The 16,511-nt window shown below is 40.5% G+C and overlaps 1 protein-coding gene across 5 annotated transcripts in view; it reads left to right on the plus strand.

Moving 5' to 3' along the window:
- Positions 1–14,989, plus strand: part of znf385c (zinc finger protein 385C) — a 147,395-nt gene extending 132,406 nt beyond the window's left edge. For 4 of the 5 annotated variants that reach the window (XM_086289780.1, XM_086289781.1, XM_086289782.1 and 1 more), the window contains 6 exons: positions 806–1,025; positions 6,738–7,097; positions 7,255–7,442; positions 8,665–8,763; positions 9,289–9,378; positions 11,748–14,989. In XM_086289780.1, the coding sequence (XP_086145906.1) occupies positions 806–1,025; positions 6,738–7,097; positions 7,255–7,442; positions 8,665–8,763; positions 9,289–9,378; positions 11,748–11,978 (1,188 nt within the window). In that variant the 3' untranslated portion in view covers positions 11,979–14,989. The remainder of the gene's footprint in view (positions 1–805; positions 1,026–6,737; positions 7,098–7,254; positions 7,443–8,664; positions 8,764–9,288; positions 9,379–11,747) is intronic. The other variant, XM_086289783.1, reaches the window with a different exon arrangement.
- The last annotated feature ends 1,522 nt before the right edge of the window (positions 14,990–16,511 follow it).

Below are 16,511 nucleotides of genomic sequence, written 5' to 3' on the forward strand. Positions count from 1 at the left end.
TAAGAATAAACTTTGATGTGTTTGAGAAACAGCTGCATCATACCGTGCTACAAAAAAGTGTGTTTGGAAATGTTTGCATTTTTAAAAAAAATAGGTGTTTTTGTGATTTGTATTTAATTTGTGTAAATTCCAATTCATGTATGTTATTTGTGATTTTCTCTCATTATGGGTCTGAAATCTTCCCTTCTGTACCTACGTTCTATTCAGACTACGCTCTGAAGAGAATTTATCTTCTCTTTTAATGAGTGATCTCTTTATCGATTTCTTTTCTTTTCGTATGTATCCATGCTTACTCTGACAACAGGGGCTTTGTTCTGGGATTGAACCGAGGTCGTGAGAGTGATGCAAATGGGAAGGTAAATCCGCCCGGAGAGAAACTTGCGTGTTTATTGCTGCAGCGCAGTCAGTCAGAATGTGTTTTGAGTCTGATCCGTATTTGTGGGTTTGTGCGTGCTCACGAGCGCTCAGATGTGTGTGACATTAGCATGTACTGCCAGATGCGTCCAGGTTTTGCAGAGGCTGATTCTCACAGTTAGCATTTTTAGGCTAGTTGTAGAGATGGAATCCTCTCTCTTGTTGCATATTGCACATGCAATTATACCTCTGGCCTCCCAACGTGCCAGCACTGTTATCAGGTAGAAACAGACTCTACTCTTTGCCGCCCGCGTATGCCTGTGAGAGAGTGAATATTCCAGGCGTGCATTTTAACAGTTATTGCACGCGAACTCCAGTCTTTCTAGCAGATTATTCATGAAGTAATTTCTGATTTTCCTTTTTTCCCTGTTTTTGTCTCATATTCCCACAGAACCAAGCAGAGGCCCACTATAAAGGTCACAAGCACGCGCGTAAACTCAAAGCCATGGAGGCCCAGAAAAACAGGCAGCGACGAGCTGGGGAGTCCTCATCCACAGGGCGAGAGCGAGACCGAGACAGAGACCGGGAACGAGAGCGGGACATAAGCAAGACATCTACATCTGAGGCAGCCCTTCCCACACTTATGGATACTTGCTTAGAGGAGGGAACAAGTAGGTATAGTGGCAGAAAGATGGGACAAAGGCATCTGCAAGAGTGTGCTATTTGTAACCGATCCTTCTCCAATCCTCTCCACCTTCTTGATATCACTCTATCACTCTTTGATTCCTCTAACTCCTCTTCTGCTCCATTGCATCTTTCTAAACCCCATCAACCAATCTGCTTCTCACATTATTGACAGTTTCCATCCCCCTCCATATCTTGGCCACCTTTATCCCTTTCTCTCAGCTCCAGTGTGTTACACTTTGAGATTATATCTTCTGTACACCTTATCCCTCATCCTCTTGGCCTCCTATCCCCACTATAAATTCAGACCTCTGAAATTGTAACTCACATTTTTTCCCCTAGAACTTTTCTGAACTGGTCCTCTGTCTTTGTGCCTTGTGATGGATGGAAGGCTCAGATGCTATGGGAATGGGGAAAAATCTGGGATAAAGAAATGCTGTGAAAATTCAGGGGCAGACTGGGATCGATCAAAGCCTTACTGGGGCCATTTTTACCCCCTTTGCCTCGACTGCTTGACTTCACCTCAGTTACTCTATGCTCTCTTCTCTCAATCTCAGTTAGATGCAGAGGGTAGTTACAGAACCAGAATTGGTGTATCTGTGCAGCATGAAAAGAAAACCATATATTGCTTGTCCAGAATTGAGAGGGTTCCAGATTGTGGTGAGAGCATTCATTTAATGGGCTGTCAAATAGAAAATAAAGTTAGAAGACATCAAAGGCACTTATCTTCTTTTACAAAAAGTTCAAATGTTTTCACACTGGCAGTGTAAATATAGACATTTTAACTTGTGATAAAGGAATAGAAGTGCATTGGTTTTCTTTCAACAGAAAATGAATGTTGACTTTTTCTCACCGCACAGCTGCAACTTTACCTCAGAGAGCATGAATTGCTCCGGTGGCAGAGTGACTGCAGAGTGAGCCCATTACCATCTCATGTTGCTCTTGTCTAGGTCCACACTTTTCATTTATCCATCACAGCTGATGGGAATGGAGAAGAGCCAGAACACTTTTCCCCCCTCTGTCTTTTAGATTTTTACTTTCCTCCCCTAGAGAAGATCACTGTCTAGGCAGAAATTCAAAATACTCTTGGATGCTAGATGGAAAATCAGAGACGAGATATGAAGGTGCTGGGGTTGGAAAGAGACTTTTTCCACTTCATCCCATCTGACAGACATGTCCACATGCACATGAACACACATACACACACACTTTTTTTTTTTGCCTGCAGCACTTTTTGAGTCTCCTTCAGAAAGGAGAAAGTGGACAAAAGAGTAGAAGCCTGATAACGCTCTCATCAAATATCATTTTAATATTCCGCTGTTGCAAAGGAGAGCTCTGAAAGAGGAATGCAACAGCAGAGACGAAATGAGATGATGAGTGGGAAATGAAAGATAAGATGAAATGAATGAAGAACACTGAGGGAAAAGGGAAAGAATACGAGAAAGAGAAAGAACATGGAGGAGGGGGTCAGTGAAGAGAGAAAGTACATAAGTCAATGCTAGTTTTTATGCTGTGAATAATTTTGCAGTTCTAAAGCAATTTTGTGAGGAGGAACACTCTTTAATAAGCCCAATTGTGTGATTGGCCTAATGTGAAATTGAAATGCAGCAGTGCGAGCCAGTGCTGGCATGCACCACAATGCCAAACTGTAATGGAATAGTGCTACAAATTAACACTCTATGAAATGAGTTATATCTGCCATGAAAGTAAAGGCTGGTGAGGAGCTGTCTGAGGCTAATGCCCACATTGTGTGCCATCAGGAGCCAATAACACACCTGTCTGCTATTCTTAGCACTCTGGCTCCCTGGCTCAGAGTAAACAGATTTCTTCTCAACCCACAAGGTCAGCCTCCTCAGTCTCATTAGAAAATGCCTATATGCACATTTAGACACCGTAGACATTTACTACTCGTGCGCCACCTCTCGACATCAGCACTGGATGGGGTTCAAAGTGTATATTAAACACAAGATGTTTTCCAAGAAAATTTGGAGAATTGCCACCATGGAGTGGTGTGGGTAATTAAAGTTTAAGCCTTTTCACAGCACAAATAAGAGAACCAATAATAGCAGGACACATGCATTCATAACAGTATAGCAGGGTGAGACATAAATGCATGTTTCGGTAACCATCCCACAACATGTTGGTTTCTTTAAAGTCTGACCACCTCATCTAGTTGGTAATTATTGTAACCATGATGACAAAGGTCTTCTGAGGATAATGAAGTACTGCTTTTAACCCGAGCCACAGTGTTGTGATTTCATTGTGTAAATCTAGCCATAATTGTGTGAGTTCAGAAAACAGTGCAGTTAGGAAGGCAGTGGCAAACAATGTTATTCTGTAGAATGAACTTATATTTGTTGTTTAGAGGTGCAGTGACAAATGTTGTACAACTTTGCTTTCAAAAAGTGCTTTGAAATGTTGATTAAAAACAGAATGTCCCAGTCTTTTAAAAGCAAAAATATTAGATTTCATAAAAACAGTTGAAGTTTAGTCAGGAGCAATGAAAATTGAAAAAAAAAAATGTGTGATGCTAACAAAAGACGCCTTGTAGAACTTCACACAGCCATTTGTGTTAAGTAATGTGATTGCCTATTCAAAAGAGCGCATCACAGAGAGGCTGAATCTTTCAAATGTAAAGATGGACAGGGATTCACCTCTGTGCGAAAGAGAGAGCTTGAATTTCAGTGAGGATTTCATTATCACATAACATTAAAAGATTCATAGAATCCATAGAAATCTCTTTATGCACGGATAAGGCCAAAAACATATCCAACTGGATCATGGCTTGAGGGCATTTCGAGCCAGTTTATCATTTACAAAACAAGTATTAAAAAGAAACATGTATGAAAAACATATCTATAAACTCTTAGGAAAATGTATTTTGTCAAAATGTGGATTTCTTTTCATGACTTCAAATGATCAAAAGTGCTCTTCTTGCTTACAAAAATTTAAATTTCTTTCACTTTAAAACAAACTATCCTTTCTTGGAGGGAACCTCAACAGTCCATACATTCAGAAAGGACAGGGAGTTGTACAAAGGGCACTAATCGATGCTTATAAACCATGTCCTATCCTAACAAAGGGCAGCGACTGAGCAAGTGAAGAGAGCACCAGCCTGGTGCTAAGAGACAGAGAGCCGGCATCAATCATGACAAGCATCAATCACCTTTGGCTTTGATTGACTCCACTGTTGAACCTGTCTTTGCTGGGACTATGTCTGTCACCAGTAATGATGATTTAAAGGCAAGAGTTTTCCCCAGAGAAGTTGTTTATGCTCTGAAGCTGCCTTGAATCAGCACTTGCCTGCTAAATCAAGTGCTCGGCGCTTGTATGTGTAAGAGAATTTGTGTTTAATGACGCCAGTGTCCATATTTTTTTGTTATTTTGGCAGTGGTTAAAGTTCTCAGCGGATCAGTCTGCTGAATTGAGAGATCTAAAAGCTATTAAAACCTGTTTTATTAAACTAGACTGTCAAAAGATTAACTATTTAATAGATTAAGTCCTATTCAGATTAAAGAAATATGATGATTACCTGCATATCAGTGATCCATAATTTGCTGCTCTGTAGTTCTGCTCCACAGAAGGCCTGCTAAGAGCCCGCCTTTGATCTGATATTTTGCTAGTTTTAGTCTCTGCTTATAATGTAAACAGTCAGAGGACAAATGGGACAAATGACAATGAGACACAAAAGGCATTTTTGGATGCGTGGCAAAGTCATGGCATTAATATAAGGAAATACTGCTCATCAAAATTGTTACAGGTACCATTTGGCACATCCACCTATTATTAGATGCACATTGGACAGATTCACTCATGGGGCTAACACAAAGATGCTAATTATAGTATGCTCTATTCCACACCTACAAACAGTCACTAATTAATCAATCATAAATTTCACTATGCTGTAGAAGGAACCTGGCACAAACCCACACAGGGAACATGCAAACTTCAGATAGAGACAAGATTCTTCAAACCTACATTAGTCTTGCTGTGAGAGGGTAATACTAACTACTGTCCCACCATGCCACCCCCTAGTCAAATCTGGATCTAAATATTTAATTTGTTAAATTCGACTTCTTCAGCATTTTATTCTTTAGGTGCCAGAAATCTAGTTAGTTTGTCTTAATAAATTACCAAAATGGGCACCAGTTTCATGTTGAATAATTGCATGAATTCTAGACTTATTTCAGCGCTAATGGTGGAAGAGTAAAGGTTTTCTTAGCTGTTGAAATGTAGTGTTTCTAAAAATGGAGATCTTACCCCTGCCGAAACTCAGCAGGGGTATTTGATATTCATCCAGCAGCACAGAGTGAGGTACCTCATGATCTAAATCCTTGGATTTTTGAGGGCTTTGATTCCCACCAACCTCCATGTCTTCCTCTGCTTAATCCACTGATCAGTATCACTCCCCTCTAGAGACTTCTCAGGTGGCCCAGTCTTTCACCAACACTCAGGATCATACCTGCCCCCACCCCCCTCAAGAGGAGCTCAGATCCCTCAAGGGTCACTCTCATTACACCAAGGGGACTGTTTAATCTTGCTTCTATATAGTTTCTTTTTCTTTAGTAGTAATGAGAAAGGAAGACCCTTATCTCCAATGATGAATTTACTCTGGGACGTAAAAAGGAAAAATCAATGGAGCGCAGTTGCACGGAGGGTGGTGTGTGTGTGTGAGAGAGAGAGAGAAAGAAAGAATGAACACTCTCCAAATGAAAATGGAGATATTCATTGAGCGTAGCACACAGTGCTCTGGGGTGAAGTGCGTGACTCCCTCGGGAGGGCCATGGGGTGAAGGGGAGACGTGTAATGGAACTCCAGTTACTTATGGGGCCAGCAGTCGATGGGTTTGTTTATTTTGACTAAGACTCCAGGTCCACTTGATATTTGAATGGAGAGGGAGAACGAAAAAGGGGAAAGAGAGAAAGAAGAATGGGAGGAGGCTGATGGCATTTACTCACCTAAGCCAAGTGTAATCCAGTCTGTTCCACATGATTTAAAACAAAAGCTGATACTATATCAGAGAATTCCTCAAGGCTACCACATGATAGGTTCTATTAACCTGGCTTTCATCACTTTATCATGAAAAAAATGTTTCTTTGAAGATTTTCATCTGGTGACTGTATATTCCTGTTCGTTGTATGTTAGGTTTTGTGCGCGTCTGATTGTTTTTCAGGCAGTATCATGCTCTGTAGAGATTATATTAATTCTGATCAAACAGCTTGTAGTCAGCCCAGGAAATGATACTTTGCAAATGCAACTATTCATTACAAGTTTAACAAGTAATTAAATTTCCACTTTTTAGGCTTCATAGGAGTGTATGGGTAGGTTCTAACCAATTAGACCTCTAAATGTCACATACACTGTACTTTAGACATAGAGGAAGAAATAAACAAGGCATTAAAATTGAAATAAACTTCTATTTATTTGTTAAAGGGTGTCCACACAGTAATAGGCTACCAATGTCAATGAATTTCAGTGAATTATGTAGTAGTGATGTCAAGCAAAATAATAACTAGTGATGCAACATGTTCATGACGAACCATCAGTGATATTTGTTCTTTTTGGCCAATTGCTTCAAGCTAATGTGAACAAAAAACAATCTCTCCACTGAGCTCAGAGGGATTAAACTGTATTTGTTGAATATTGTTAAATAATAATAGTCAGCTATTGTTCTCTTTCCGTTCTTAATGTTTTTACAGGTCTTCAGTCTGATCTAGAATCAGCCAACCTGGAGGTGAAGCCCGAGGAGAATCCCAAGAGCTCGGTTATGCTGACACCTGTATCTGAGGTTTCTTCTATGGAGCTGGTCACTCTTTCCCCCCCTCAGATTTCGCCTTCTTCACAGCTCTCTGAGACAGCTTCAGACACCAGTGCCCCTGAAGTCCCAGATGCTGTGGGATCAACCAATGAGTCAGGCATTCGTGCCGACACATCGAGCACAAATGGGGTGCCTGGTACAGATGATGACAAAGACCCCAAGAAGAGCAAAGCTCACCTCCATTGTCCTGTTTGTAAAGTCACAGTAAACTCAATCTCCCAACTGGAAGCACATAACAGCGGTAAGAGCGTGATGTGTGACCTTGAGGCTTGCACTTTTTTTCTTGAAAACAGAAATGTTCTGAAATCTTTTTTCACATTTTCAACATTTGGTTCAGTGTTACCAAATTATATACTCACACTACAACCTACCTGCCAACTCTCTGCTGTCTATACTAGGTACAAAGCACAAACTGATGCTGGAGGGTCACAGTGTTCTGCCACGACGCAGGGGCAAAGTGGTGGCAGCTCGTGCAGGCTGCAAGAGTAAGCGGCTGGGCAGCAAAGGCAGCGTTGGAGTTCCCAGCAAGAACTTCCAGTGTGAAGTGTGTGAGATCTTTGTGAATTCTGAGACCCAACTGAGTCAGGTAAAATAATTACTAATGTATCATTTACACCTTTTGCCCTGTAAAGGAGGTACTGTTCACATCGCATAAGAGTTGGCATAAATAAAAAGAAACGTATTTAACACGAGCACCACAAAGGGCATCACAGGTTTCTGCTGTTATGTAGGAGGGCAGGGGGACAAAATTCAAGATCTAACACTCTCAGACTTATTTATCCTTCTTGTGTGGTATAAAATGAAATATGAGGAGGGAAACATGGGCTTGGGAAAGTCCTGCAGGTTTCTCAATGCATACTAAGTGAGAATCTTGCTAACCTGGTAGGATTTTGTTCAAAAGGACATAAGAGTGCTATTGACTCTGCAGGGAAAAGCACTCTAGCCCAATCATGCCACTCGGATAAAATGTTGCATACTGTATAATTACTTCACATTCACAGACAGATGATGTGGCCACAGAATTAATTAGAAAACAAAAGTGTCTGCACACACAATTACCCCAGACACCGAGGGTTTAATATTGCATATTGAACTTAAATCACATTGCCCTGTAATGTCACAGTTATAAAAGCTAAAAAAAATGATGTGCATTAAAGTGATAAATATGAATAATGAGATTTTAAAGACATTACTCGATCCGGGAGACAATTTTAACGTCACCTTGATGGGGGAAATCTGCAAACTTAAATCAAAGCTGCTTCATTTACGGATGCATGAATCAAGCAATTGAAAGGAGGTTGTAAGTGCAGAATAGATTCAAGCTGTTATTTTTACACAGATACCATCTGATGCTTTAACTAACTCCTCATTGAGCAATTATTTACCTCTCATTATTGCAAAAGCTTTCTCTATTTGCTCTGGTTATACCAACATCAAACCGGGCTGAGATTGAATTTCTCTGCGTTTGATGTTCATTTACTGCTACATCTGTGTCGTGGGACTGTATATGCTGGAGTGGAAAAGATGCAGGATATGTTGTCATGTGTCAGCACCCAGACTGCTTTAGCCTTAAATGCATTTCACCAGTCTTATATAAACCTCTATCCCATGAGGACGTACCCTTTAACTACTGGAGACAGAGAAGGAGCGCGGCAGAGGTAGAAAGTAATGTGATGTAATTTCTCTTCACTTCAGTCGTACTCAATGCCTATCCATTATTAATTCAGCAGATAACACTTGAAGTTGTTCCACTGTGGTACAACAGATTCTTGTTAGCTTGCTAATGGTATTTCCGCTGGTCTCAGCAGCACATGAATAGCAGAAGGCACAAGGATAGGCTGGCCGGAAAACCGCCCAAACCCAAATTTACCCCCCACAGCAAGAGCCAGCCAAGCTCCAGCTTAGCGGTAAGTCTCAGCATAAAGACACAGGCAAACAAAACACTGTCATGCAAATATGCACACATACACACACTCAAGGAAAACAAACAAAGCATAATTGCCTTTTCTTACAGCAGATATGCTTGGATGTTCTTCCCAAAACTGGAATAATTTCAGTCTAGCTTGTAAACTAATGCATTTTTAAACAACAGTTTTAATTTTTCTCTGTAACAGTTAACTGATTTGACCCAGGCCCAGACAAACATTCAATGAAAACTGCAAACACGCAGATCACTTTACACAGGGTTCACTCAGGGACTTCAGTGTTTTGGTGAGGCAGCATGCTTGTGTGCCTGCAACTGTCATAGAGGTTAAGCACACTTTTGTACTCAGTAAGTCCCCTACCCCTGAGACAGGTCTAAAATAGTCCCCACTGACCAGCTCTGACAACAGCAGCCTGAATCAGCACTCCAGATTAATCATTTCTCTGCTCCTGTCATGTATACACCTCCCCATCTCTCCTTCTCCTCATCCCCCTCCTCCATCCTACAGAACGTGAGATGGAGTGGCTATGCAGGCGTGGCTGTGTCTGCCATGAAGAAAGCATTCAGCCAGTACAACCTCACCTCCCTCTCCTCGCAGGTCAGTGGCAGGAGAGCCTGAGACTGGGGTTGGATTGGAAGGCGAGACTTGCAGCTGGCTGAACTTTAGGCCTGGCCATGGGCAGGGGACTTAGCAGATCTCACAAAGAAGTCATGTTTGCATTAAAGGGATTGTTCTGATTTTTTTTTTTTTTTTTTTAGATTTGTTTCCATGGTTTACATGAGGTGCTACTTTTTTAACTAGCTAATGGTGATACCAATATAGCAGATGCCACTAAATAATATGGCTCCCCATGTGGCCAGTGCTATATAGCTATATTGGGCTTATCCAGGTATCTTCAAAGTTAACCCTGTGTTTTCGCTATTGCTCCTTATTCACAGGATAATATCACTATGGCAACGTATGCTTTTTGGTTATTTCATTTCATCGATTACAGCGTTCCTTATCGCCAAGACTCATTAATATTGCAGTAATTGTAGCCATCATACCAAAATGATGGATGAAACATGTTCTGAAATTAAAGTGATTAAAGTTGGTATCATGACAGAGACTTAAATGTTTCTTATCTTGAGACTGTTTCAGGTTTTTCTTTTTTAATTGCCTACAATTTATGCAACATCTTGTGTAAATTTCTAAATTTATTTATGATCAGTTTTATTTGCATTTTCTAAATATTACATTCTTACTTCTTTAAAAATTGTTTTAAACTATTTTTTTGTATTTAAATGTGTAAATGATTTCTCATTCAAGCTATATCATGGCCAGTGATTAAAGCAATTGACCATTGATTAAGAAAAAAAATAAATCAGAACTATCCCTTTAGTATTGGAGAGCTTTAGCGTTACAGCCTCCAGCTTAACCCTTGTCCTGATGAAAAAGGCTGAAGTGCATCCATGCTGTGGTCCTAGATTTCAGCTGTTGTGTACAGATCTATTGAAGTTAGGCACCTCTGAATAATTTAATATTTTGTTGATTTTCAAAATGAAAATAAGTAAAAAAGCAACAACAAAAAACCCCCTCTGCAAAAACACATTAAAAATGAGCATTTTTCAATCATTAACGCACTGTTATTATTATTTTATTTTGAACATACTTGTGCAGATGTCTCTGAACTTCAACTGACTCTGAAGCAGGTCAAAAATGTCCTTTCAGACTTTAATAAACTCTGTGATTCATCAAAATTCACAACCTGGGGACTGCTATGAAGTAAAAAAAAAAAAAAAAAAAAAAGTGAAGTTAAAATGAAGCAAATACAGGGACTGTAAAGCGATGTCAGAGCACTTCCAGCTTGCAAGTTTTCTTGTCTGAAATGTAAATTTTAAAAATGACAGTTGAGGAGAACTTTGGATCTGACGGGAAGAAGAAAACATTCAGATAAATCTTAGGCATAGCAAAACCCTGCAAATGGCTGTAAAGGAGCTGCAGGAAGATTTAGCTGACACATAAATGGCAGTGCACACTGCAGTGTGCAGCAGTCATGAATAAAAGGACCTACATATAGGAGTCAAAAAAACAAAACCTCACCTACACCCATATCACAAAGTTCATTATTTAAAGTATGAAAAGCAACATCTGGATAAGCCAGAGGTTGTTTTTTGGATGTGCTGTAGACAGATAAGGGAAAAGAGGGGCCCTTATGCCGCAATTACCCAAGGATGTCTTTGGAAGGGTAAATAAAGGAGCAGCATTTGATGAAATACTAAAAGCAATGCCAAGGCTTAAGAACAAGGATGGAAATATTCTGCTTTGAGGTTTTGTGACAGCCAGTGGCACAAGCCATGGATAAACAGAAGAAAATATTCCATAAAATGTCAGAAGATTCTGGCTACAAATCTAATACAGTCTGCCAAGAGAGCAAAACTGAAAGACGCTGGCCTTTTCATTAGGACAATAATCCAAAATGTACTTCAAAATCTACTGTGACTACCTAAAGAAATTCAACTTAAAGCTTCTGAAATGGGAATTACCATTCCCTGACTTGAATATCATAGAAAATCAGTGGGTTCCTAAACATGCGTTGCATATTGCAAGGACCGAGGAAGTTATGATAAGTGCCAAAGGTTGTTACTAAGTAATGACGTATAAAGGTTACTGCACCGCTGCACATGCAGATTGCACAGTCTATTAATTTTTAGCTTAATAACATGAACAGTGCTTAAACTTTGAAAACATTTTTAATGTTGGCTGTTTTTGCAGTGTTATTACAAAATATGGATTTTAACTAGAGGTGCCTAATGATTCAAGCCATCAGGAATCCAGGTCTGTTAGTAAGAACATGTACTACTCTGCTGCAGCTCTGTGTGGAAAAAGGGCCATGGCTTTGGGAGACATGTTTGTCCAGTAAACGTGTTCTGTCCTCACTGTGTTCTTCTCTCACTTCTTGCCATTCCCCTTCCTGTTTTCTCCAGACCAAACTGGCCTTGCAGAAGCAGCTGACCAAGAGTTTGACAACTGGCTTCCTGCCCAGCCCCCTCACTCCGCCAACTCTGTGCACAGTGGCAACTAACCCACTGGCGTTGCGCCACCCAGTGGGTACAACCACCTTCATCCAGACCCCATTCCTGGGCCCTGCACTGTTCAGGCCTGCTCCGGGGCCCCTGCGGGCCACACACACACCTATCATTTTCTCCCCCTACTAAAGACTTGACCCACTTCCCATTTGAGCTCCACCCCTGTCCCTTTACCAAATCCAAGGCCCTCCTTAAGTGTGACCCATACAACAAAGGCCACACACAAACTATGCAGCCTGCCTGACTTAAAATGGAAAGCGTGCACAACTTCAAACTCTCGAAAGGCCATTATGCCTAAGAGCTGTTCTTAAAAAAGGCCAAGATCCCCCATCATGCCTTCTTTCTGCTCCTCTTAAAATTACCCAAGGAGCAGGACAGGCCTCCAGACAGTGACTGGTGAACTGAGGCCGCTTTTATAGCCATTTCATGGGTCAACGTGGTTTGAATTATGAATATTATTGTGTAATTTATTAGAGAACAAATATAGACAAGTCTAGATGTATGTTTAGTGTGGTTGCCACAAAATAAGGTCCCTTTACTTGATGCTCTTATAAAAGATTTTTAACGTATTGGTTTGGAGGTTTGATGAAAGGTCATCATAGGTCATTAAAGCAGCTGATCCCAATCCAGATGGTTGCACGTGCCACTCTCAATGATCAGCGTCTTCAGCGAAGTCACTTAAAGGATCAACTGAGGTCAAATGCTGAGGTTACGTTGCAGTTGGGATACGGCAATTGTTAAAGCAACTGTCTGGAGAATTACCTCCACTTAACTTTGAGCTTTTATGAAGGATAAAAGTGACTGCTATTTGTGGATAGAGTGTGAATCAATAACTACATACAGTATACTCATGTGTTAAAACCTCATTAACAACATTTTGCACCTCCAGCCCTCAACCAAATACTGTTTTCCCAGCCCTTAACTCTTACGAATAAAACACGTCTCTCTTTTTCTTTCACAGCCACAGTCATAGCCCTCCAGATTTCTTTCCGTTCCCGTATCCCCAGGATTAAGCAGTCATTACAGTCCAGAAAAGGTCAACCTGTCAACTTGACTTTCTTTCAATTTGCAAATCTGTCTTCAGAATGATTTTTGCCCCAGTGCATCATTCACGCAATGCAACTTGAACATTATGTTCTTGCCAAGCTGGCGGCATGACAACATTTCTGCTGCTATGGATGTCTTATATTGCAAAACGCCATAGTTTCTTTCCCCTCATGACTGCTGTTCTTCTTTTCCTCCACCCCGCTTTCGTCACCTCGCTGTTGCCCTTGATTTTCTCTGGCGTTATCTCAGCATGAGATGATGAGCAGCAGGGAAAGCAACCCCCCTCCCCCTCCTCCCTCACAAGCACAACATCGCACACATAATGAAAACACAATGGATAACTTGAAGACTTGATGGGATTTCAGAGCTTGATAAAAAGTTTGGATGACAGTAGGTGGGGAGGCTGCTCAACCAGTATTTGATTGACATCTTCTTGCAGTGTCTGCACACACACGTGGGCGGGAACAAAGCACAGTGCCATGGCAACCACATTAAAAGCACCTTAAAACTAATTTACCTAAAAAGCAATGGAAATTGTGTTTATATTAAGCTTTTTTTGTGTATGTTCTATGATCCCATGTCAATTTTAGTGATAATTTTTTTGGGAAAAAAAAACAATCAGGTGAGAGCGATCACATTATGGTTTATTAAGGACTATGATAAGTCTCACATTTAAAGCAATACATTCAATATGTTTATGTTTATGATGTGTTTCCAGTGTATCAATGGCTTTATCTATTCTCTACTGTAAACACCTGTAACGATGTATTATGTATTCCAACACAGCCAAGGGCCAACTCTGATATGTCAGCGAAGAGTCATTTGAAATATTGGGTTGTCCCGGTGCTGCCCTTGATGCTTGATGCTCATGGTCAGTCTCCACATGTTGTGACTGTGGGCTGAGCCGTTCCATTTATAGCTGCTCTTGCGCTGCAGAGAGGGTGCTTCAGCGCCATATGACATTGCTGTTTCACTCTTTAGTGGAGCAGAAGACCCTTTGTATGACTTCCACTGAGCAAAACATTGCCGTCATAGTGAAGTGTTTTGGATAAGTGTCACAAGTGCAACATCAAATGTCATATTGCTGTTTATGCTAGTGTGCCGTCTCCCCCTCCCACCCTGAATATCTGTTGACATTCACCCTTCCTTACGCCAAAATGGACTCTTGACAAGATCTCACGAGGACTCGGAGCGCACACACAAGTCATCCTTCCCTCGGTGCTCATACCAAATCATGTTCTCTTAAATTACAGTAATGGAGCAAATCCTATGCATTTCCCATTGTGCTACACATGTAGTTGTGTGTGACACAGCAGTGCCATCTGTCGTGAAAACCCTATAACTGCCATGTACTACTAGAGCTTGTGATCCAATGTACGTTTGTGTTGAAGGATCCCCCAAGCCTTTTTTTTGGACAGGCAAAGCCACCGGGTCTCCCTCGCCATACTAATATGATTCTCCCCAGTCGCACTACTCAGTGAACCAGCCAGCCTTTAATCTTCACTGTATGTTTGTTTGTTTCTCTCGCTCAGTGGGAACTCTGACCTAAAGAAGTGAAACATTTTCTTAATATAAAGAATCTAGAGAAGGCAAATTATATGTAGAAATCCTAGAGTAACTATAGAGATTTTACCAGAGTTGCTATCGTTATCTGTATCATAAAGAATTGCTATCATATAAGAGAGTAGATTATGTTACCGTAGGCTCATACAGGGAAAGAACAAATGCTTTGCTTTATATTTTGTTTTTTGTTTACATGGTTTTTGCCGAAATTTTTTTTTTTAAAGTACAAGAGAATATTTAAACAAATTTTTTCAGTGTGTTTTTTTTCTCCTTGTTGACAATGACTTAATTAATAATGTAATTTTAAGGCCTTTTCAGATCCTAATGTCACATTAGCCAGGCCTTCTCAGGGGTGACAGGTTGAGCAACTGCTAACATGACCATCCATTCAGGGTATCCCTCCAAAGCTCTAGAGAGCAGGAAACACTGTACAAATGGATGGATTGACAAAAAACAAAATAAAAAAATCTTACAGTGCTGTACATTAGAGAGAAAGGGGTGGATTTTGGAAAATAAAGATTTTAGAACTTTGTGTGTATGTTTTTTAGTGTTTATGGAATAATATCTGTGTGTGTGTGTGTGTGTGTGTGTGTGTGTGTGTGTGTGTGTGTGTGTGTGTGTGTGTGTGTGTGTGTGTGTGTCTTGGATAAAAATGAAAAACAGACGCATCCCAGAAGGCAGAACTTTAAATCAGACTGATATTTGAACAAAAACAATATGTGTGTGGGTGGGCGAAGAAAAAAATGGCAGAAAACTCAGGAAGATGGTTGCTAATGATTAAACGGTGACAACACAAATGCTTAGAATTCTGAAGATCAATATTTCACTTACAGTTACATTCCATACAGTTGAAAGACGCTTCAGATGTTAACAAAACACCACTCCTTTTAAACACTCTGCCAACTGAAATAAAAGGTGCAGGTTTTCTGGCTTTTCAGAAAGTGTGCAACACCCTCACAGCATCTGCTCATGTGGTATCCCACAGCTACCAGCTTCTATCCATTTCAGGAACAACTTCTTACAGCTAGACCGGTGACACGAAGTATAGGTGGGAAAGCAAATGGAAACAGTTTACAGCTACTGTGTCTGGGCACTGCTGCATTTGTGGCACACAGAGGAGCGATAGAGTAATATACCTGAGTGGCTGATATGGTTTAGAGACAAACTAATCTTCTTTATCTTCAGATGAGTCTCCACAGATGGCCAAAATAATACATTGTATTACCTCCAGCAGTTGCGAAAGATTTAATGCCAAACAATGAGTCCTCCTGGATTGTGGAACAGCAGATCACTGCTCTTCCACATTTAATATGTATTTGCCAAAATGAGACACTGTTGCCTGTCTGTGCTGTTCTTATTGAAGCCAGCTTTGAAATACCGAAACCAAGCAAAGGAGCATCTGGTCTGGACTCCTCGCGTGAGAGTCGATAATCGTGCATTTAGCTCAGTTTGGTCTGTATTAATTTCCCAGTTTCTTTAATGTTTTATTTGATGAGAAGCCCTTGAATTGTATATTGATGTTTCCCTTTACGCCTCAAGCCAACATGTCAGCCCTTCCTTTGTGGAAACAGCAGATAAGCACAACATTAAGCTGGCCACCTCCTGCCGTGCCAATCAAAGAAAAACCATTGGAGCCTGGCACTTACTAGAGCTCAGTGATATGGCAGAAGGATGCGATGACCTTGCTAAGCTGTGACACTGGTGTGTCTGCCATATTGATCCATTATCTTATCTGACTGCTCTCCAAGGAGAGAGTGACACTCTTGTCTCCTGCTGCGGTCAAACACTGCTCCTTCAGTCAAGAGTCAAGCTACACTGCTTCTGTGTGTGTGCGTGCATGTGTGTGTTTATGTAGTTTTGTTTGATTTTTAATAATTTATAAGATGAACATTTTCTGTAAGATTGGCCTTAATATTCTTTCCATGAACAATTATACACGTATCTATATTATTTTAAATAAAAATGAAGATAAATATAAAATTTCACATAGTTTAACCTGGTTTTCTTGTTTTATTTTGGATTTTTTTTTTTTAAATTTACATCCTTTACAGC

The sequence above is a fragment of the Aulonocara sp. 'chitande type north' Nkhata Bay genome, linkage group LG4 (genome assembly GCF_057382095.1).
Source record: "Aulonocara sp. 'chitande type north' Nkhata Bay isolate Kocher_YH1m ecotype deep benthic linkage group LG4, A_spYH_male_GT1.1, whole genome shotgun sequence".
NCBI lineage: Eukaryota > Metazoa > Chordata > Actinopteri > Cichliformes > Cichlidae > Aulonocara > Aulonocara sp. 'chitande type north' Nkhata Bay.